At 36.9% G+C, this 25,418-nt stretch overlaps 1 protein-coding gene across 1 annotated transcript; it reads right to left on the bottom strand.

The window, feature by feature from the left end:
- Positions 1-2,819: 2,819 nt before the first annotated feature.
- On the bottom strand, positions 2,820-21,437 carry LOC124254347 (clumping factor B-like). The gene is made up of 8 exons (XM_046688267.1): positions 21,415-21,437; positions 7,397-7,662; positions 7,067-7,228; positions 6,536-6,865; positions 6,135-6,341; positions 5,372-5,407; positions 4,599-4,853; positions 2,820-3,047 (listed from the first exon to the last, which is right to left on the bottom strand). Exons 1-8 carry the CDS (start codon positions 21,431-21,433, stop codon positions 2,820-2,822), a joined length of 1,503 nt encoding a protein of 500 aa, XP_046544223.1. The 5' UTR covers positions 21,434-21,437.
- Positions 21,438-25,418: the final 3,981 nt, after the last annotated feature.

Below are 25,418 nucleotides of genomic sequence, written 5' to 3'. Positions count from 1 at the left end.
AATGTTTTCCTTTCTGATGAAAGTTCTGTCTGGCCTTTTCCGAATCGCGCCACACAACACCAGACACCATACTACACCAAAACATACACAACACAACACCAAAACAACACCACACCACACCACACCACACCACACCACACCACACTACACACCACACCACACATACACAAACAAGCGTGAAACACTCGAAACAACAATTCGATATCCTCTACCACATAGATCCACAGTTATTGGCGACACGATACACTACATAGCATAACATAAGGAAAGGCAACACGAGGTTAGGCAAGGCAAGGCAAGGCAAGGCAACGCAGGGCAACGCAACAGGCCACACAACAGATCACAGATCACAGATCACACCAGCCATACCACATCTCACCACACCACATCGCACTAAATAAACACACCAACATACTCTAAATACCTACCGACACCGCTCAACAATAACTGATAGTCTCGGATAGTTCGAATCCGCTAAAAGCCTATGCATGTACAACGGGAATGTCGTTCAAATCACGTGGCACCTCAAACGATTTTGTGGTATAATGTCGTAATCAGCAAGACTGCAGTTTCTGTCGCATCATGTACAGGGCCAGACAAACCGGTGATTACTATCATGAGCACCGATCCACGATCCATTCCAACTCGGATGTTCCCTATAGTTATGGAAACCAAAGTCAGCATGTGCCCGCCATTCCAGCAGTATTGCAGCCACGTCAAGGTAGGGACACTAAGAATGGGCTACTAATGAGTGAGTGGTATGGTTTTACGCCGCTTTTAGCAACATTCCAGCAATATCACGGCGGGAAACACAAGAAATCGGCTTCACACACATTGTACCCATGTGGGGAATCGAGCCTTCGGCGTGACAAGCGAACGCTTTATCCACACCGCCCCTGCTCTCAAATGAACCCATGGGTACTTGAAAAGTTGTTCATGAAGAACCACCCAGTTGCAACGTTAATCCCTATATATTTTGTTGTTGTTTGTTGTTGTTTAACGCCGCATTCAGCAATATTCCAGCTATATGGCGGCGGTCTGTAAATACCAGGCCAGGCAATCCAGTGATCAACATCATAAGCATCAATCTACGCAATTAGGATACGATGACATGTGTCATAGGAGGCAGTGATCCTGACTACCCAAGTCGGTTAGTTGTTGAAGGCCAATTCTAATCCGGATGTTCACGGATCATCCGTTATAAGAATACGACCAAAACAAATACACAACACAACTATGGCAAACGATTTAAACATTATTTATTTAATAAATTAGAACATTTATAGTACAATAATTTGTATAAAATATTAATATAGCACCTGAGGGATAATTCATCAAAAATTGAATAGATATAACAATTGTAAATTGGTGAAAAAATACATTGCTTGTCATTCAGAAAAAATTAACTGAATGTTAAATACCGCTAAAATATAATGTATATTTGATCAGAACTGATTTGAAATATCAAAAATATGAAAATCACAAAATTCGATATGTTTCTGGGGATATATATATATATTCAGAACTATTACTCAGTTAATTATTGTAAGAAATAATAATTTCATATTATTTTTGTTCCATGTCATTAATTACGACTTGGGCCATGAGTTACCCTACTTTTATACATTTTTATTAAACAATCGTTACAATATATTGCTTAGCTATTTAAAAGAACTTTTAGATAAACAACGTTTTTATAAAGTAAAATTATTTGAGATTATATGTTTATATCAAAATATGGAATTTTACGTTTACTTACAAGAACCTAACCAATTCCTTCATATAGCAAATTACATACTTCCTCTAGATTAAAGATTTAACAATTATACTAATCATCATTATTTATTTATGAATAATTTATTCGTATATTCTAAGAAATTGCATATCTGGAATTTAAAAACACAACATGGTTTAATTTTTAAATCATTTTTGTTGTATCTTATTCAATCTATTTGACGTTGGTGTTCTTACCACATCGCAATACATTACTATCCAATCAGTTTTGTGTTATCACTACTGTATAAGCTTCTGATTGTAAATCTATAAACTATTCCCAGATCCCATATGGTTATAAGGAATTGTATACTATTCAGAAATATATATCAATTCCACTGTTTGACACTTACGTATAATCATTGGCAACATGGTTATCTCATACCCGTTATTTACTCACAACAATTTGGGCAGTACAGCAGAGAAAGAAGATCATGATTACTCTCATTATTTAGGCTTCGGAAAAAGTTATTTTAACAGTACTTTTGATTTGACTTCAGATCCAGAATGATCATTGACCTTGTTTAGCCTTGAACAAAATATGTTTTAAGAGTACTTTCTAATTAAGATTTGTTATAAGTTCAAGCACTATCATTTAAGTATTTAGCCTTTGAAACATGTTAAGAGTACTTTCTAATTTAGATTTGGCATAAGTTCCAGCACTATCATTTAAGTTTTTAGCCTTTGAAACATGTTAAGAGTCCTTGCCAATTTAGATTTGGCATATGTTCCAGCACTATTATTTCATTATTTAGCCTTTGAAAACATTTTACGAGTACATTATAATTTAGATTTGGCATAAGTTTCAGCACTATAATTTCATTATTTAGCCTTTGAAAAAAGAACATTTTACGAGTTCTTTCTAATTTAAGATTTGGCATCAATTTCAACATTAATTAGCCTTAGTTTGAAAAAGTTAAAATAGTTTTTAATGTATTTTAGATCTGAATTTTGCAAACTTAACGTCTTTTTTAGTTGCTATCATTATAGTTAAAATGTTCCAAAATGGCCCTAATTTCCTATCATTATTCATGGTATATATTATTTTACACCCGGACTTTCTTTGCCCCGGGCAGGGCAGGTGCTGTCTCTGACGCAGAAGCTGCCTTGCGTCTCTTGCAAACATGGCGACGTTTTCTGGGAGTCTCCACTGGAGTCTCGTCGTCGCTGTCGGCCCCGAAGATCTCTCGGACGAGCTCGACATAACGACGTTGTTCCGCTCGCCTCTTCTTCCTCGACTGATGTTCCTCCTCCGAGTCTTCCTCGTAACATGCCTGAAAAGAATCATGACGTCATTAAAATACATACCATCGGGTGGGGGGTTTCGTTATTTTTTTAAACATTTTATGATCCATCACCCTCTCTATTCAGTTGGCATCTTACAAACTACAAGGGTTACGTGGGACTAATGCTACACCAAAACCACCACGTGATGACCATACCACAAATTAACACAATTGTATTTTTTCTTTATTAATTTCACACTGAGGGTTGTGTTTTGTTTTAATGTATACAAGTCTTTATGTGTTGTTTAACGCCGCACACAATATTCCAGCTACTTCAAGGCAGTGTGCGAACTAGCCACTGGCCCGCTAGCCCGTGGCTAGTAAAAATCCACTCGGACCAGTAAATCTCCAGTCACAGGCCCGAGTGGCTAGTGAATTTTCATTTTTGTAATATATTACTCTCCGACTTGTTAAGTTATAATTTACTTTTAAATCATGCAAGATTATGGCCTGATATATGATGGTATTACCTTTTTGTAATCTATTGCTTAGTTTCTACATTCAAATTTCGGGCTAGTGAATTATTTCGTTGGCAAGTAACTTTCAGGCATACCTTGCCCGACTGGCTAGCAAAACTTGGAAACTATTTCGCACACTGGTTGTCAAATTGAATAATCTAGTCATGACCAGACAATCTAGCGATTGATATGGTGACAATCGTGGGGTTTAATGACACGCAATCAACAACTCAGCACCGAATCTGATCACCTGATCCCTATGGTCTTCCATTACGAGCTGAATAGTTTGCTGGGGACCGATTCTAACTCAGATTCTCCACAAGTTCATATATTTAATTATATCATATTTGGCACATACAATGGTAAATGTTTTAATCTGTCTGTACCGCAACAATTACAGACCATTTGAGATATTTCTGTCTTCTTACTACAATTGTCATTTCATTTTTGTATATGGCCCAAAGGCCTTACATGCAACAAAAATATGGCAGCGGTATGAAAATAATCGAGCAACTTGAATACGGTGACATGTGTCAACCAAGTCAGCAAGCCTGACTACCCGATCACGTTTGTCACTTCTTACGACATGCATGGATTACTGAAGATCAATTCTAACCCGGATCCTCACCGCCACACACACACACACACACACACACACACACACACACGTTCATTTTACTCATTCATCATTAAAAGTATCAATACACCGGTGCTCAGTGAAGTACCAGAGTTAGGCAATTAGCCAGTGCAGACAACGACAGACGACAAGAGTTATCTCCCTTCCATCGATTTGCATTCGCAAAATATCGGTAATTTCCGTACATCATACGTGACTCAAATATTCGAGATAAAGAATTACTAACACGAAGTACCATATGAATTTCCACAGTTCGGCATTCCCAGCCGTTAACATAGAAAATGATAATCGTTTGTAAGCGGGGTACATTGAAAATAATAGATGTGCGCTCAGCCTATTAGAAAAGGACATTTGCTGGAAAAATATTATTCTCGATTTTGTCATGTAACCACCCCCACTGGACGCGGATTGAGATTTACAGGAATTACAGTGATGAACTCCCACCTTCCTCTTGGTTGGCATCTTGGTCGTTGGCGGCTCGGTGATATCGAGCTTGCCGAAACACCTGAGGAGGCGACGAGGGGCAACGGAACGACGTGGACGAGGAGGGCCGATGCTTAGGCGGCTGAATGGTTCGACGAGGTCATCAACCTTTCTCCTCTTGGTGCTCTTGCCCTTGCCCTTGCCAGTGTAGGGGACGGGAGCAGCGGGCGGTGGAAGCACGGGCTCATTGTCTGAGTCGCTGCTGGAGTCATCACTCTGGAAAGAAGATGGTGTGAAACAGACACACTGAACTGGTGCAATGAGGAATTTAAGGAGCATAATCTCAGTGATTATGAAAGTGTAAGTTTCTGATCATTTGAATATCTCAGCAGTTATATTAAAAATAAGTGACTGGTGTTTGAACAATGTTTAGGTCTTATTATTAGGTATCAACCTGGGAGCACAACACAAGAGATGCTGGTCTCAGATGTTTGTTTAAACTTTATTGAAGCACACAAGAACGGGTTTGGTGCTTTAAAGCTAGAAATACAACCTATCGACCGAAGCAGGGTTCGATCTTACGATCACAGGCTTCCAATACACCTCACGAACGCACTAGACAATTCGCCCCCGTTCCACAAAGCAGCCTATGTTAAAGTATGGCAGTTACTGTCACCTTAGTGCTAAGGAATGAGATCGCTCATGCTCGGTTACATTAGAAATCCACGAGGTTATACTTGTTGACACAAGGCCACATATCAAAATGACCAGATTTTCACTAATGTCATATTTACCTCATCTTCGTTGTACCAAACCCTGAGACCTCGAACCTTGAAATGACAAAATAAGCCGATTTGATGAATAATGAAAAAACACAATAGAATGAACACACGAGTGCATAAGCAAACAATCAAATCACATAGCTATCTAAGGCTCCCTCCCTTTGTCTGAAACCTTAAGCGTTAACAAACAGCTTGAACAAATCAATCTGTAACTTTGGTATTATCACTCCCAACATTTTTCCAGACTTCTTCAAAATCTGGAATCCGCCTCTGAGATCAATAAATATAATTTGTTTAGTAATGAATCATTAATCACAAATGGATGTTTCCGGGATAATCTATTTTCAAATAGTTTAAGACACATGTGCATTTGCCTGCACGTATTTTCGAAGCAAGATACGACCAGTAGTCCACTGGTCCGAGCCATGAGAAAATTCTTGAAGATTTTGTAGCTTCCCAAGCAAATGCAGTTCACATTTAAACTACACTTTTGAAATGATTTGCAGACATCCATGCATTTTCAATTAAGTATAAGTTTGTCATACGTTACGAAAGAATTATGTAATTTAAAATTGGACTTTTCATAGTTCAGACTTGAAAATATATCTGTGTTTGCTAACAAGAATCATGAAACGTCATTACAACACATTCATTCTAAATAAACCGGTGGACATAATTAACAAATAATATATACTTTTAAGAACAAATACATCACAAAATTTGTACCGATATATCTAATGTCGATTCACGTGCAGGGTCACCAAGGACAACCTACCTGAGGACCATATCGAGTGATCGTAAGTCTCTTCTCGAAGTCTGGGTCATGGGTGACAGACGAGGAGGTGCCAGGAGTAGCTGAGCCATATCCTGAGCTGCAACTTGGGCTAGCAGCTGATCCCGAGCTAGATCCAGAGCTTGATCCATATGCAGATGAGGCTGGAGATCCAGAGGAGCAAGGAGATGTCTCAGCACTTGGTCCAGACTGAAACAAACAAATACAGTGGACGTTGACAAGTTGTGTGGAGGGCATGGTCACATAGGTTATGTTACATTGTAACAATTTTAGATGATTTTTCAATCATTTGATAACCATGAAATACAAACGTTATCCAATATTGTGCTTGTTGACAGTTTCATTTCAGAATGTGCACCTTTTGGCCCAAATTTGAATCTAACCTTATGGCCTAAACTAGGGGAATGGTCCACTTCTTCAGTGGGGTGGTCTGAGACATCATCCTCTTTGCTGCTGGAATCCTCGTCCTCAGATGAGCTGCTGGATGAGCTGTCAGATGAGCTTCTGGATGAGTTGGAGGAGGAGTTGTCAGAGTCGCTGTCGGATGAGCTGTCTGAACCATTGCATTTGGCGCACGAGCTGCTGCTGCATGTGCTGCCTGAAGATGATGAGGTGCATTCTTTGTCATCATCCGAGTCTGAGCCTGAGATGTATTCTGAGCCGCTCTCTGAGTCTGATGACGGCAGAGCCACAGCAGCAGGGTTCACTTCAGTCTGTAAATGGAATATTTCTTGAGTTTCGAGTACATCCAAAAAACAAATACACACCATTTTAAACCGTCCTTTATTATTTTCAAAATATGAAACTAATACTATGTATAGACAAGGGTTTTGAAATGAGTTTATGGTATCTCTCTGCGATAGAGATGATTAGACATCAAAGGTGTTTCCAAAAGTGCCAGCGTGTAACTGTACCTTGTCCTGAGTATCAGTTGGAGCTACCTCAGTTTGACGTGAAGGGGAGACAACCTGCTCTGAGTTTGAGGCAGCAGCCGATCTAGGGGAGACAACCTCTTCTTCCTCGTCTGATGACGGCAGAGGAGCAGCCGCAACCTGCTGCATGAGGTCGGAGAAAACCTGTAGGAGAAGAGGTTTATGGTTAACATGTTGGTACTGTTCCAGCCAGAGTCTGTGAATCGTATCCAAATGAATATGTCACAAATGCTTTCTATGTTTTTGGTTGAACATCCCATAAAAGACTTCAAGTTACACTTACACTTTTGTTTTGTTCAGCTTAACCAGTACCTGAACAAGTTCAGGCTTCGGCATCTCTCCAGACACGGGCGGCAGGGTGGCTACATCACTCATGGGGCGTCGAAACAGACGAGGGTCCCGGGATGACACACGGCCACAAGGGACGCCCAGCTTGTACCTATAGACGGAGACATCGCTTGGGGTGCTTGGGTAGACGCCCAGCTTGAAGCTCAGGTCCATAGGCAGAGACTGGTCCGGGAGGCTGAAGGGGGCTCCGTTGGCGCGGACCGGGGGCCCAACACCGGGAGGAGTCCATCCTGAAAGCAACGAGACTGGAATTATTCAACAGCATCAAAAGAATATGAGATGAATATAACATTAAACTGGTGAACAAGTGTGTTGTGTTTGGCGGTTTTGGTAGTAGAGAGTTCCGTCTACTCTAAACAATATTATCAATCATTAAAAAACAAATATGACGTACAAACACGCCCCTCCAAGATAGATGTGGTCTTGATTAAATTCACTATTCAGAATTTAGGCATATGCGTGCGTATGTGTGGTGGTTGTGGATACGTGTGAGCCAGTGTTTCTTTGTTATGTTTTACACATTATGGAAGGATAACAATATAAGGATGAACAACTTCTTTATTGCAGTGGGAGCAACGTTTCGATGTAGGTTCTACCACCGTTATCAAGCAAATGATGAACAGCATGAGGGTATAGAAGCATATATACAAGTTTGTGGAGATGTTTGTACAACATTTTTCACTTCATTCCCTGAATATTGATATCAGTCTGAAAGTAGCTATTGTGGGGTTCAGGAAGTCTTTTGGCTACAGAGTTCCTAAGCAGTATTTCAGAGCGTTCGCTGGTCACTTCACTGTATGCAATGTTGGAAACCTCACCCTCACGTCATCAATCTTTAGAGAGCCATATATTGTCGAGTCATTGATTATAGAACTGAAAAGGCTGAATCACCATTTGATCCATAATTTGCAACATTGTTAAGGATCCATGCCAGTTTGAAATTGAATATGTTTATATCACTGACACTGCGTCCTTGGTGATGGTATGCACCCACGACAAAACCCAGCAAAAACAGCTTCAGTAATCAGAAACAAGAGAGTCAGTTTATTTATAAACTCTCGACTCGCACAGGGATATATTTTTCTGTTTAATGCATAAAACATATGATGGAATAGTTAATAGTTGAAATATACCTATATTGTATAAATTTATAGTCAATCACACAGTGTGATTCAGGATACACCCAGTTAAATGATTATGACAATACACATACATTTCCACCGAAACACAATAATTAATAAAGTCAGGCGGCAAATTCAACAGAGACTTACTGTAACAATTAAAAATATTTCTATATCATTTTATACTTTCTTTTTGGAGGTTTACCTACCATCATTTGACTAGAATATACTAAAACTTAAGTGACTTCTTCATTAAAGCTAATTATTTTCTTGAATTCAAATCATTATTTTAATATTGCACTCAATGCATCAACTGAAAACATGACCTGAAAAATTCTACCCTTATTGATCAGTGAGATACAAGTCATCTCTGAAGGCCATTAAATAGGTTTTGACTATATACAATGAAATGGAAAGTTCTTTATCATATTTGAACATTTCTTCCATATCCATTTGGATGACGAGCACAGTTCCTGCACTTACACTGGGGCTCCTTTCACGAAGCAACCTTTACCAAGGTTAACATTAACTCCCATTCTTTAACATTGCACTAAGTTTACCTTAGTGACTTACATGATAAAAAAAGAAATGAAACAAAGCAAAAACAGCCCCAGCCTCAAATTTGTTTTATTTAGCCCCAGGTTTAGTCTGTTTTTATTTTTGATTAATCATTCGAATTAAAGGGGTAAAGTTCACTGTAATTTGTGAATCTGCTTTATTCCGTTTTTTAATTGGAATAAAACTGGGTTTGCAGCGTTGGGTAGTGTTTATTTATGAATTATGTACTGATATAAGTATATAAAACATACTAGCCTGTATATCTGCAATTGTTTGAATAGCCTTTTCAGAACATATTTTAGAAAACACATTTTCATCACCAGGATCTTGATTTAATATGTTAACATAATAAGCAATATGTAAGATAAATACAAAGAAATATTAAGCTCTCTTGCTGTCATGTGTACATTTCAACTTTCAATAGCAATTTGAACACCACATACTGCATCTTTTAATGGTACCACTGAGATATAGGTTTTCTTTTGCTATCAATCACTTAACACTTATGTTAAGATACAAAGTTTGAAATTATCTACATCTGGTACCTTCAAAGTTCTAACAGTATGTCTACATCAGTCATGAAAATCATTCCACGCTCTTCTTCAGATGCATATGGTTTGTACATGTATCTGCGTAAGTTCTACATCTATGTGCCTTTATGTTCTCGTACATGTTCACATATTGCATACAAACACACAGTGGCACATAATTCAACATGGGAAATGAAGAGCGACAGTTGCTTTGCAAGTATGAAAAATTCAAGTTTATTTTTCATTAAGAACAAACCAGAGAGACAAGAGGGTGAACATAAGAATACAAAGATAACAAAAATAAATGTACATAAAATTTATGCTGATCATGAAACAGATGAACAGAGTGATATAAGAAACGGATTGCTGATTTTCAGGTATCAAACTTTAAACCTCAAAGACCAGGTCATAATTTGGCAGAGACATAATCACAGAGACAAAACCATACTTATCCATGACTTCAACTTGCTACCGCGCTTTCTATCAAGTACAATCGGCGATCAGCACTATACTCTTATTTTCCAAAATCGTTATCCTTGGAGTTGTCCATTTATATTTAAAATAATTGATTGGTCATCATAGTAAGAAGTAATCTTTTTCTGTTATATCTCTATTATACCTTAGATAGGTAGGTGCTGACTGCTGACGCATGAAACTTTGGTAGACACCCCTTTCCGGGTTACAATGTTGAAAGAGTGAAAGATATAGCCGTCGGGAACCAAAAGTGAAAAAGATTCGCTAAGGCAAAACAGAGGCACACACGTCGAAACATAAATGAGGAGAAATAAAAGAAAGAAAGCAAAGAAATACCTGAGATAGACGAGAACATAGGTAAAGCAAGAGAGGGGCAGGCACGAAAGTGCTTGAAATCAAGAAATCTGCAGTACTTTTCACAACAAACAAGGTGTCTAATCAGAGATGTTCGTTCACAGTGAACAAAGATGGCTGATTGAAATCACCGTTGCTTAGCAACGTCCCTCCTCCAAGGTTATCGCGTGACTTGGTTAAATTGAAACTATGAACGGGAAATATATTCCGACGCTTCCGGTAGGTCTAAACTAAACAAAAACACAATCCGCGTAAGCCGGTTATCAGACATCGATACATACAACATTCAATTACGAATACATTTTAACATCAAAATTCAAATTTACTTTGTCACTTATACAAAATGTCTGTACGTATGATGTCTTTCACGTAGATTATGTCCAAATTTTTATGGATTAAACTTCTTTTTAAGATCCAGTACGCTTCACCTGATGCCTGGAATGGTCTCGAAACTTGTGAGAGAAATTAAAAAGAAGTTTAATCCATAAAAATCTTGGACATAAAAAACGAACGCTGTGCTTGGGAAACTGAGTTTCGCAAAAATAAATTTTGTTGAAATGAACAATTAAACCTGGTTTAAGGCAAAACCTGCTTTGAAATTACCAGACTTAACGTTTCGAGAATAAGGGTGCAGGGCCTGAATTTTCGAAGCTCTTTTAGCGGTAAGATAGTCGTAAGTTAATGTTAATGTATGGCACTTACGACCATCTTATCGCTAAGAGAGCTTCGAAAATCTAGGCCCTTGGCTGTAACTTGTAGCTACCTTATAAAGTCGTGGTTGTGATGTCATTGGTAAACATTGTTGCACATAAGGAGTGATTTCTTCGAGGTGAAGGTGAAGGTGTACAGTAGTAACTTACAATAATTTACACATACTGCAACAGATTCAATGATATAATTTTGCATATCTTTTGCGTATTTTCTTTTAAATGAATTTTTGTAAATGTAAATTGTTAATGTTTTTTTATTAATGTTAAATATAGTATCATGCGCAGGCCCATGTCACAGCATGTATGAACATTCGATAATCTGTGTTTGACATTGAAATTGACTTATTTAGTGTCCTATACCATACTTCTTACCTTTAGGGAAATTTTAGAAAATGAAAAGTGGATGTTACTCCAAAACATGTCCAAAACTGAGGAGAGTCATACTGTAATTTCATATGAGCAGGCGATTGGGAGGCGATTGAATAGTATAAGTCATTGCTATATATTTTATAACTTCAACTGAATCAATACTTTAACAAAATGGATAATAGTTGTATTAAATATTGATGTACACTTTTGTGTATTTCTGAAAATGTGTCGGTCGTTTGATTTACATACCAGTGATGTCTGACGATTCCCCAAGTACGCGTTTAGTCACGAATTGCTCGTCTAGTTTTGTATGATAGAATTGTTAATTTCATTATTTTTTCGATTAAAGGGGAAGGGGGGTTATGGATGTCAGCTTCCGAAATATAGGGAACACGACGTTTCAGAGTATATTCTTACACCGATACGTCGTTTTCCTCATACACACACAACATTCACTTTCCAGAACTTAACCTCTCGTACCAAAGTTATTACCAATGTGAGGTAATGTCGTGTGTTTAACTCACGTATTTGTAAATGGGCCATGGGTCTACCGAGCATTATCGTACTTCGCGTTAAGTAAAGACACAAAATTGATGTTATATTTATTCATGGTATAGATTTGAAAAGACTATGTTTCAAATAATATAATCATTACCTTTTATATAACCTTGAACTACTTTGTCGCTTTTTCAAAGCAAAGAATAAATTATTTGGTAAAATTCTTAATAATTCTTGTTGTGTCAATAATTTCAGCCTGGGCTTTGTTCAAAATCCACCAAGAATATACTACCAATATTTCCAACATCAAGAGAACGATGTAGACGTTTCTGAACGATAAGTCATATGGACAGGGCTTTGCCACAAATAAAATTAGGAAAACATTCATTTGCAATAAGTGTGATGAATTGGCCCAATGTTGACTGAATCAACTTTCATAATTGTGCCACGGGATTATGTCTCATGATTAAATATCAAGATGCAGCTGAAAATACGGATTTGCCAGACATTATTTGAAGCCCGGAAGATAAAAAGACAACCTCAATGTGAGATACACATATGGCATATGTACACATAATATGTAATCATTGTTATTGTTATTATTTTCATTACACCGCTAGTCCACTATTTGAAGATCAAACCAGTATTGATATTTTGAATTAAAAGTATACTACAAATGGACAAGTAGAGTCTTTCCTGCTGTTTCGATAGTTTCAGCTATGAAATAAAATTACCAGTAGTTTCAAACCCTTTCTTAAATCCTACCTGGCACAAAATAGATCCTTCCTGAACTACTACTAGAAATAACCTCAGCAGATATTTTGATACCAGACACTTTCAGATTGGTCCTTTGGACCTTTCTTGAAGATAAGGAGAATTATACCAGATGACCACTGTTCAGGAAATCACAGGCAGAAGATTGCATTGAACAGCAGTAATAACATCCAATGACAAATGGGTGTAGCGTTCTTAAAATACTCAACATATATTCCAGAATAGCACGGGAAGTAGCCTAACTGCATGTAAACAAGTGCAAGCAATATTTCACGGTAATATCTCATTTTATATATCCTCAGTGTTATTAACAAGATCTTAATAAACTGTCAACAGATTCATAGACATTAGTACGTTCTCTGCTTCTTTTTAATACTATTTCAAAATACATATATAGCAGTCATTCATAAGTATGTTGTTAGAGAACATAAATTGCTTGTTGCTTCCACTTGACCGAAATGATTTACTGTCATGTTTGGAGGAGCACAAGGTTATTAAGAAACACAGCTGGTATTTATTTTGTCGATGTACACTGTTGTCAGTCTGTTTTAGTGTTCGATACATTACAAAAACAACACAGAGCTATCTACGTCAGACTTGCCTATCCCCTTTTAAAGAAAATAGTAAGATCAGCTAAATAAGATAGTAAGGCAGGTGCATTTGATTGTAAGACATGTTAATGTCAAGAAATAAGGGAAAACAGAGCTGGTTAATAATATAGTGTTTAATAGTCAAATGTGGTGCCGATCTAATTAACGTTTTTTAAAGTCTTTCACTTTGAAATAAACCTTACCAGCACTGTAAGAAGCAAAGATTATTTATTGATAATGTTTATGATCCGACTTCTGTTTATCAGTACTTTATGTACCGTAATTAATATTGACTCTGTAAATTGCATGAGCATACCTATATCTAGTATTCTACCATTTATTTGTAGAAGTCGTAAGGAATTTCAGTATGATCGTAAAGTCGTAATTTAGCATAAAAAAAATAATAGGCCTTACGCCAAAATCGTAAGGATAGGCAAGTCTGTTACGTGCATCAAGGCGTGTATCGCCACTGCCATACTAATTGTAGTCTAATTCCACCCCATTTTTTTACCCCCTTTTCATGTTTACCTGGTTTGTTATCTGATTATCATTAACTGAACCGTTTTGGGCACAGGTTCCATTATGTGATACTGTCGTATTGACATTGTTAATTGCTGGCTTATCTGAGTATCTCAAATTTCAGCCATAGCATCATCTCACTGATTTATCCAATTATCAGTGAAATATAATTTTTGTTCATCCTACAAGATTGATGTATTTTTGTCTTTACAATGCAATTATTATTGAAATGTTAGATGCTATTATTCCTGAAACCATAGCTAAAACGTAAACACATGCTGAACTCGTCACAATGTGACATGGGTAGAATTACAAATTGTGCATATCCAGGGAGTTTCAGTAATATGAACAATACGTTGTGAAGATATTGTAAAAAATTGTTTTTGAAAAGTTTTTGACATAATTCCCCCATTAGTTCAGAAAACAACCTGCCTGTGGCGTGCTAGGTTTTACTTCAAACACTGTCAGTGACTCACCACGTATGGTATGGCTTTAGTGCTTTCTATTCAGTAATACGTCATAGAATATGGGTTTCCAGTAGGATAAAATGTGCAAATCTAGTCACGAAAATCAGTATGAATGATACACTCAGTTAAATGGTAATGGTAATAACATGTATATTTACTGCTAATCAGGCCACGATTTCTCGAAACAAACATAAGTCTGAGTTTTGACTTAAGTTTGAATTTTTACTCAAATTTGAGAAACCGCAGGAAAATGCATTTCCCTGAACGAACTGAAATCGATATCAAACTCAAACATGACAGACAATTTGAGTTTGGTGGATACATTACTCAAGTTGTTGGGGATTTTTTATTTAAAAAATGCAGTTGAGTTAAAACTTCAGTTGTTTCAAATCGTCAAACTCAGTTTGAAATTTGAGTAAATACTTCAGTTTGTTTCGAGAAATCAGGGCCTGGACAGCAACTTCAACTTATTGACTTGTACAACTTTTTCACAGGTTACCTTTTGGAGTTTGTTAAAATAATACTGCTTTCAACAATTGCAGGACATGTCATCAACTTACAGTAGTTGGAGCACATGCAGCAGAATTATATGAAATCTTTTGGAACATTATATCATCCGTGATTTTGCTATCTATGGCTATCGTTTTCTTGCGCAACAAAATCCTCCTAAATTCTGAAAGACTGTGCCACGAAATCATACCTATTTTGTTTTACTTTCTAATTGACCATACTACAAGGTAGTTAGGTAGCCAGTGTTGTCTCGTGTTCATTTTTTACTTCTGTATGAAAATGGTGCTTCATTTTAACTTTACAGTTCAAACAGTAAAACATATATATTCTCATCTTCAGTTATGTTCCTACAATTTTTCAAGATACATATTTGAAACGCCATTAATTTCACTTTTATTCCTTATATTGAATTCTGTTTAACATTGTTATCATGACATACCTTGTATAATTTTTAAAAAAGTATCTTATTGCTTGTGGTATTCAGGTAATAGTTATAATTAAAAGCTGTGTTTAGAAAACGAACATCACTTGCTACATTTTTACAGGTAAGGTTCATTTATCTTTTGTTGTTACTAACTAAAAGTCCAGATAACAGGATAAATGGTAATACACTTGTGATCTAGTTGCTAGTGAGGTGCCCAAAAAGTCGAAATAACAGTATGTTTACATTGTATGTGTACACGGCAATGGAAGGATCTAAAACAATAATAACTTAAATTTAAAACTTCGTCCCACACTTGGTACCATAATTGGAAAGTTTCTAATATCATTCCTCTTTGTTTCTTGCAAATGTAACAGTACTATAGACACACTTTAGTTTGAACCAATAACCACAATGGCATATGTATTTCCACACCTTGCATCTTTAGATGTTTTTATCTCTAAGTTCGAAAGGAAATTACATACTGGTGTTTCTTGAAACTTTATGTTATAATAAACTTAACCAAAACGAAGTGCTTAGATGTAACTTGCAGACAATAGAAAATATGGGCCTAAAAATATGAAATAAAAGTGGTATCATACCCACAGGGGCAACAATGGGAATAAAAACATAAGCATTGCAGGTTTAGTAAAATATTTATTTTCCTTGGAGACCATCGAGAAGAAAGTGAACATTAGAAACATACTAAGTTAAAATGAAGATAGAAATGTATGCTGATAATGAAACAGACGAACAGTTAGAGAGATGAGACCGGGGACAAAATGGTGACTTCAAATGCACAACACTTGTTCACGTAAACGCGTTCATATGACACTTATAAACATGCATGTACAGAGTCGTGCAAAAAGTATTCGGACACTTGACGTAATTTCCATAGACTTACATGTTAATTTAGTGTAGCATAAATAATTTTGCACATTTGTGAGGAATCATTTTACCTACAATCACATAATTTCTGTTTAATTTTCCGTTGCTTATTTATCGAATGGCAACACGGCAACAATTTAATCAACATGTGTACAGTGCCGTGAACTCCTCTAACATGGCGGCCTATGGGATTGTGCATTGTGGAACCATACACAAGTTGATAAATGTGATGTCAATCATGTCCTTAGTTAAATAGTGGTCGGAATATTGAACTGAATTTGTGTGCCCAGAGCAGAGATGATTTCAAATTTGCCTGTCAAATTTTACCAACACTTCATGAAAATTATTTATCCTACATTGAAATAACATGTAAGTCTATGGAAATCATGTCAAGTGTCCAAATACTTTTTTGCACGGGTCAGTATGTTTACACACGTATGCAAACATACTGTAGTTGGCCATAAGTGAGTCATTATTAGTGAAATTCCCAGACTTGAGCAGTGAATTTCACTATGATGACTCACTTGTGGCCAACTTCTGTACACACGAAATCGTGTTCATGTTCATGTGAACAGGGCTTATTCAAAGGTGCGATTGCACACAAAGACACAATATAGATTGGTATAGACGCGTTTACAGCACAATGGTGCGTAAGAATCGAAGTCATCTCATTGACTCATTTTCTACAGAGGGTGACAGGCACTAAACTATGCCGATTTAGACGTATCGAACCAAAGATTTCAAGAATGAAATGCTTACAACAAGAATTAGAGGCGCACATCGACACGTAAAAAGGAGAAATAAGAGAAAGAAAGCAAAGAAATACCTGAGACAGAGGAAAACATAGGGAAAGCAAGAGAGGAGCAGAAATCAAGAAATCCGCGGTAGTTTTTCACCACAAACAAGGTATGTATTCAGAGATGTCCGTTCACAGTGAACAAAGATGGCTGATTGAAATGACCGTTGCTTAGCAACGTCCTTTCAGGTTTATCACGTGAGAGTTGGTTGAATTAAAAATGCGAACGGGAAGTATATTTTTTATCCGGAAGGATACACTACATTTCTGTCAAGGGCAGCTCCTTTGTCTGCAAACTATTCTGAAAATGCCTCAAACACTCAGATTAACTTTTATACATGCAAAGACAGAAGTACAGAATCATGCATTGTGGTTGATGCATGTCATGTCAAACACTGGTCTAGTTCAGACTCGATTCATTAATTTTCATCAGCTGAAACATTTGCAACTGAATAATTTTACCATTGAAACTTTACCTGGGGATGTACATGATACAGTGTATAAGTAATATGTTTCAATTTAAAATCCAATAAATTCTCATTGAAAGATAGGTTCTACTATTCTTGAAGTTACAAGAAACACATAAAAACATGCTGAAGTCTTTCTATTAACTTGACCGGGGTTCCACATTGTTCCATATTTGTGGATGCAGTGATATCGACGCTTGAGTTGCGGAGATACTGTTCCAGGTCTCATTATTGCAGAACAACTGAACACTAGAGACAAGATCAGTCTTCACAATAGAGTGCCTACCAACTAGAGCTTGAAGCCCGCAATGACATTACCGATTCCTAAAGTTACACAGACAAATACATTCCGGTGGTCCTTGTGGAATAGACCGATTCATGAGCGTCAGTCAAACTTGAAACTATGTGCTATTCTGTCAATGTGAGGATCGTATCTCTCGTGTGACACAGCAGAGGTAATATCTTGCTGGTAAATTTAGTAGGGCACGTCGGTCAGCGAACGCTGACAATAGATGCTCTGATGTGTGCGGAGCTTTAGGTCCCTTGGTGGTTACATTTGTTTAAATTTATGATTCAAGGAGACCGTGTGATGCCCCGAGCTAGTATATGTTACATCATTAATTGATTACAATCATTATTATGTTGGTCGGAGACTTCCTTTCCTTGTGTCAGATGAGATTGTGCAAACAATACCATATTGCACACTGGGGAACATAAGGGTTATAGTTTAAAAGAGAACGTTAGATAATCATTATGATTGATATTTGCCTGAAGTCTATGTGAGGTTTCAGACATGAACCATGTATAAACACCAGAAATCTAGATTATATAGGTTGCCACTAGGTGCTGAACCGCCCATCACTGAAACTAACAAATAATGTTCCTAAGTTTGTAACAGCTATTATTTCATCAGCGATAGAAAAAATTACTGATGAAACTGCAGAGTTTCATTTTCCAGAATGATGACTGGTTGTTGTCCGAAACGTCCTGAAGATGTGTTTCAAACTGGGTAAATAGATAGAAGAATGAAAATTTGATAAAATAATGCATAAGACCTTACTGTGAAGTATCCTGTATGCACGTCATGACCAGTCTTTCTGCTTGAAGAATACATTATATATTCATATTAAATCTGGTGATGACCTGATCAGTCACTGTATCTTTCATATTAAGAATATATTTGTTTATGTTATTCTTCATACTTACTCACTGCAATATACAATATTTGGGCTTAAATATTATGAATATTGCGAGATGTCAACAGCTGGACAAACTTTCTTTCTGAAGGATGTACAATATAATAGTAAGTAGGAAGATGATATCTTAATTCTGCATAAAATGGACAAATGCTGCAAAACTGATATTCCTTTTCTACAGTGGGAACAATCCATTATGGCCCAATCGGGTATTTTTCGGAATGTCCAACCTTCCAACACGGAATGGTTAATAAACCATTAAACTGAGAGATGAAGCCTAGAAAAGGCAAATCTATAGGGTTTTACTAGTATAGCAAATGGTAAATCTTCAAATATATTTTAGGTCTTAATATGGCTATAAAGATATAAACTGGACAATGTACATAATTTCTCAAAATACCTCTGATCATCATGTCAAGACATCTTTGTTTAAATTATTTAAGGAACCGCTGCCATGTTTGACCCTAACATTTCTGATCCAGATCCAAATAAGGTTCCTTAACACTCAAAGCCCAACAACCAATTCCCTTTTCTGATAATAATTTTAACTTGCTGATTTACCTTTAAAGGAATACCAACCCTGTTCCATTTTGGCCATAATACTTGGTGAGGGTTTTATAAAATGTAACTGTAACTTACAAACCCTGTCATATGCATCCATATGTCATCTGACCCAAATGTTAAAACTGGCAAAAGTTTGATACAAAATATGTATTAGTACTTTGCAGGGAAATTATCAAAGTTGTAGTCTGAGATTTCAACAAAAGTATTTTCCATGCTTCAATTTTCCATGCTTGATGTCCTACACACAACGAGCTAGAACTTGAGAGATATTTATAGGTTGCTACAATATCAGTACGTTTTGCTTTAAGCTTAAGTTTCTCATATTTCCTTAGTCTAGATTCTTTACGAAATACAATAACTTTAGTTTTGTCAAATCTTTTTGCCAACTGCCATTAAAACATGTTTTATTTGGGATTACACTTTCTCAGTAAAGTACAGATTCTCTTACTCTTGTTGGGTTGCATCCCATCCAGGATTCGAACCCACAGTCTAAGGAAGTATGATCACTAAATTACAGTTCAAAATAACTTATCAGATTAGTTGATATTACTATAAAAGTGACCAAATCAATCGCATATCGGTAGGGTAGAGGAGTGATATTTTGTCCGACAGGTCATGCAAACAAATACCAACTGCCTTCTGGTCATTTGTATCTGTATACCACTGCAAAAATCATGACTATCAATCATGCAACCAGGACCCAGTGCCTTCTGGTCTTATGTATAAACCATCACAAACGTGTCACCATTATCCATGCAACTAGGACCCACTGTCTTTAGATCATCTGTATAGACCATTGTAATAGTATGACTATTTTTCATACAACCTCTCTGGTCATGTGTATAAACCACTGTGTATAAACCAATGTCAAGACTGTCATTCATGCAACCAGGACCCAGGGCCTTCTGGTCATGTGTACAGACCATTGTAAAATCATGACTGTCATTCATGCAACCAGGACCCAGGGCCTTCTGGTCATGTGTACAGACCATTGTAAAATCATGACTGTCATTCATGGACCCAGGGCCTTCTGGTCATGTGTACAGATCATTGTAAAATCATGACTGTCATTCATGCAACCAGGACCCAGGGCTTTTATGGTCATGTGTACAGACCATTGTAAAATCATGACTGTCATTTATACAACCAAGGCCCAGGCCTTTGGTCATGTGTACAGACCATTGTAAAATTCATCATGTGTACAGACCATTGTAATATCATGACTGTCATTCATGCAACCAGGACCCAGGGCTTTTATGGTCATGTGTACAGACCATTGTAAAACGAATACATAAACCTAGTTACAGGTTTTACTTTGACTAGATTTCAACATGGGATACCACCATGTATTCCAGATAGGTAAAAACATTGTCAAAATATTTAAGTTCTTTCTTCTGTCTACTGGCTAGCGAACAGTTATCGCCATATTTTAGCGGTATTTACAAAATTACTCCGCCGTTCGTTAAATTAATGAAACAGAATTAATCATGATACTTATTAGCTATTCACCGATGTGTCCAGCCCGTTCACTGCCGCCGATCATGTTTTTATATAACGCTGGAAGGAACTCATGGCGGTATAAATAGATGTTTTCTCACAACTAACGGTAACAGTTATCGCCATTCAGAATTTCTCATGCCATTCGTGAAATAATATATATTTATATCATACAGTAACCTCGAATAATTGATTGTGTGACTATTTGAGTGTTTATTTTACAGTAGATTGATAGGGAATGAAACGACTCAGTAAAAATAATTTATAGGGTTCATAACTTTATCTTTAATTTTTTTCTTATGTTACTTGCCGTGAAGAAATTTCTTTTGCTGTCCTGTATTGTTGTCAAATACCGTAGGAAAAAATACCGGAATATTCACGTAATTGACCGGAACTGCGCACGTGTGATACTGATGTATTGGCGATAACTGTTCGCTAGCCAGTATACATTTTTAAAATCTCATAATTGGATCGGAAGAAATGTATAATGTATATTCAAAGACAAATGTTTGAATGAAAACAGGTTGAGGGAAAAGCAGATAAATCAGCGAAAGGAAGAACTGAAATACATAATTGCATTTATTAATAACAAAACTGCCAGTACAGACGGCCATTACAGGTGAGAGGCACGTAGAGCTGTAAAAGACAGAAAAATCAAAGGAAGGAAGAAAGAAAATACCTGAGACAGACGAGAACATAGTAAAGCAAGAGGAGCAGCAACGAAAGTGCTTGAAATCAGTAACACCACAGGTATTTTCTCAACGCAAACGAAGTGTGTAATCAGAGTATCCGTTCACAATGAACAAAGATGGCTGACTGAGACCAACGTTGCTTAGAAACCACCATTTGAGGATATCAGGTGATCTTTGGTTAGATTGAAAATGTGAACGGGAAATCTATTCCGGCGCATCCGGCTTAATGTATCTTCGGAATATTTTTCTTATGATGGGTACTAGAATTTTACATGTAGGAACAGGGAATGAAATATGCCTGATGTTTCTAAACAGGATGTTTACTTGGACAAGTCCAGGAAGGAATCTAAGATTTTATTCAACTTTCTAGTATCCAAATTCAATCGATTTTGCTACATGATAATGGCATTTTCCTGTATAATTGCCATATCAAATGTGAAAAAAACACTTCGGGAATTTTGGATGAGAATCAGTCACTGTCCTGGAAAATTAACCAACCTAATAAGATAGCATGGTGTCATTCTAGTCATACGCCTGAATTTAAGGCGTACGTGTGTCCAATAATTAAAATATGCATCCTTCTTCTTGACAGGCACCTACTAATACACAAATCATTAAGGGCATTCAGGGGTTTAAAAGTGATTTGTTATTTGCTTCTTCAACAACATAGCATCACACGACGTCATTTCAAGTCAAGGCCACGGAGAAGGTGGCTGATTAAATGAGCTGAGAAATCTGTAATATTTTTAGGCACGCTTTACCCAAAAATTCATACTAAAGAACAAACTGCTCTCCTCAGTGGATGTAACACAGTTAACAAGGCGTAGGTGGAGTTTGCAGTAGCTGATTGGTGTGAATGACCATTGATATCTAGCACTAAGTTAGTATAGCCCATAGGTCCCCCTGACAATATAATTCTTCATATTGCCTGTTCACTAGTTTGGAAATGCTCTTTCCAACATTTACTCAGCCAGACAGTGTTGACTTGAGCATTTGATTTGTAGCAATTTTAATCTGTGAAATAGAGCAATAGTTAGATTAGAATTTTCAGAATATTGCTACTGTAATTTCTTTCCGAATATGGTATGAGTAGACAACGTAAAAACTGTTCACTTAGATTAACGGTAATGAATAAAAAGTTTGTAAATTTGCGTCAGGATACTGATTTGTGAAGGTGACCAGAGGAATGAGTATTGAGGATGGTTAGATGCAAGAAATATGAAAACTCTTGTGGGGACATCGAGAAGACTCAAACATAAATACTTGAAATCAGTAATACTATAATACTGGAGAATGTTTTCAACACAAATGAGACCTGTCATCGTAGTTGTCCATTTGCCTTGAACAAATCGTACTAAGACACCATTGCCACGTCACCACTACCGCCTCCGTGGTGTAGTGGTTAGAGCGTCCGCCCGAGAGAGCGGAAGGTCGCGGGTTCGATCCCCGACCACGTCATACCAAAAGACGTTAAAATATGGTACTTGACGGTCCCTGCTTGGCGCTCTCGGCATTAATGGGTACAACAAGGACTGGTCGGCTTTGAGTCAGTATAATGTGTCTGAGTGGGGTATTCATGCTTCACTGCGGCATGGTATCCCAGTGGGCTAGCACTATAAAACCAGCTTAAGTCTGGGCTAGTACAAGCAGCCGCACATACACATACAGCACGACGTTAAACCCAATTTCACCTCACCACTACCAGCAAAAAACACGCGAGATTTCTTTTAAATTTGATCAAGTAAAACTAGAACGGAAATCCTATTCTGACATTTTCTGATTTTCTTTTTATAAGTTCGTAACACCAGAAAGGATTATATACTATTAAAAAAAATAGGGATATTCCATTTTGCGAGCATACCCCTAGCCAATGCCAATGCATGTGTGAAAAAGTAATATATATCCATACAGATGAAACATTTCGAAAGGAATGGAATAAATTGTCACATTTTCCCTTGGTTTCTCTTCATCTTCTGTTTCCTCCTTGGGTTCATCATTTGCATTTTATCAATCTTGTAAATCCAATATTCCTTACTTTTTTTTAATGGTATAATTCGGGTATACAGTATGTGTCTGTATATGTCTCTATGCTATCTGTACAAGGAAATGGAATTTGTGGTAGTAAGTAGTCAACAAGCGACAAAAATCTAGAAAGCAGGTTGAAGCTGAAAGCAAATAGCTACGTCAGACCTCTAAATCTCAATTGCCTGATCTATTCACTTTTTCACTTATAGTTACAGTAGTGTTGGTCTGATAAATTGAAATAATCGAAGACTGGTCGCAGTGACTAAACGACCAAGCAATCGATCATGTTTTCTCATAATCGAACACAAACAAATCTGGAAGTCATGATTGAATTCATCTTAAAGACTCCAAGAAATTTATGTTCCTAACATACTGTAGCTAGTCATCCTTTAAAGATGTGAAATTTTGCCCAAAAAACCCCAAAGAACTACATGTTTTTTCCTTATTTTTATGTGCATTAACAAATTTCATTAATGACACTAACCAATTATTTTCGATGATTGATCGGTCGGTTGTAATGCACCAACCATCAATTATGAGATTTCCCAACACTAAGGTACAGTATACAACATACACCCAACTAGAAACAGTGGTGAGTGGTCAATATCTACTTCCAACGTTCAAATGTTCAACTGAAAGCAAATACAAACGTATGACTTCCAAATATAATTTATTAACTTTGTTTTAAGTGATGGAATAATATTTTGAGACTGAAAATATGACCTGAGAAGACTATGACTGAAACCCGTACAGGGATTGGGAAAGGCAGGGGCCATGGGCCATTTTGCACATTGGAATAAAAAATGGCCCGTTAAAATTTTGAAGTTTACTATTGATAAAAGTACAGAAAAAAATAATTCAGAAAATGGCTAATAATTCTGAAAATGGCCCACTGTCAAAGTTCTCTCTCACAAAAACCCTGCCCGTAATCCCTAATATATTTCTTTAGTCTGGCCTAAACACACCAAGTTCGATTTCTTAGACATGTTGTGGCAACATAAAATATTTATGTTCATAATGTTTATTTCCGTTTTCGTGGACACCTCATGAAATTCATGAAACATCAGACTAAGGATGTTGTGGTTTTAAAAGATGTTTGTTGTCATGCTAAGTGGTCTATTATTGTCCTTGTGACCAGCTGACTAATAAACGTTTCCTAATACACAATAAGCTAACGATGGTTGAAGAAGACTATAGAACTGGTTAGTCTACCATTTTTCTCCACGATTTTCAATGACGTTCGGTATTCTCTAGAGTAGACGGGAGGGGTGTGATAAATCTGTAAAACTTGGGGCGGTATGACTATAATATAATGACATGAGTAAATGATATCGAAGAAAAAGGAATTAAATCTCAGAACACTAAAGTTGAAATAACTGAGAATGACCTTCAAACCATACTTGTGTATTGTGCTTTTGTCTGGTAACTGTATTGACTATTTTTTAAGAAATTGGATAACGAGTTCCTACTGGCGGGTTGTTGCTTCCATATTATTCTGCAGAATAGATCATCTCATCAAATCTCTTTATTTTAATAAATGCTTACACAAATTATGTTTTATGTATGACTGTTTCATACAAATGCACTTGGTGTGTAAAACCGTACTACGATCGAATTTGAAATTACCACAACACTGTGGTCCTATATTCAATGTTGGCAATACACACTATACCTGTCACCTTTGAACGAAAAATGACTGTGTTGTTGTACATTATGTAACTTAACATGATTGGGTAACTCTTGCTGTTAAGGGCAGATTAATCAGGGCAAAAATTATAACCCATATATAGACTGACATACATAATAAACTTTGTATAGATAAAGACAGTGGATTTTGCATCTTTTCTCTTCTTTCTTTTAATGGCGTGACAGATGAGCTTCGACAGTCCACAACACCCAGAGTCTTTTGCATAGGGACCGTTCATAATTTATGGCTAGGGGGGTGATATTGATTTTAATGGGGGGA

This window comes from Haliotis rubra, unplaced genomic scaffold, assembly GCF_003918875.1.
Source record: "Haliotis rubra isolate DU_JTF1 unplaced genomic scaffold, ASM391887v1 Scf571, whole genome shotgun sequence".
Classification (NCBI taxonomy): Eukaryota; Metazoa; Mollusca; class Gastropoda; order Lepetellida; family Haliotidae; genus Haliotis; species Haliotis rubra.
Note: the sequence above shows the minus strand (reverse complement) of the source record. Positions and strands in the feature narration are given on the sequence as shown.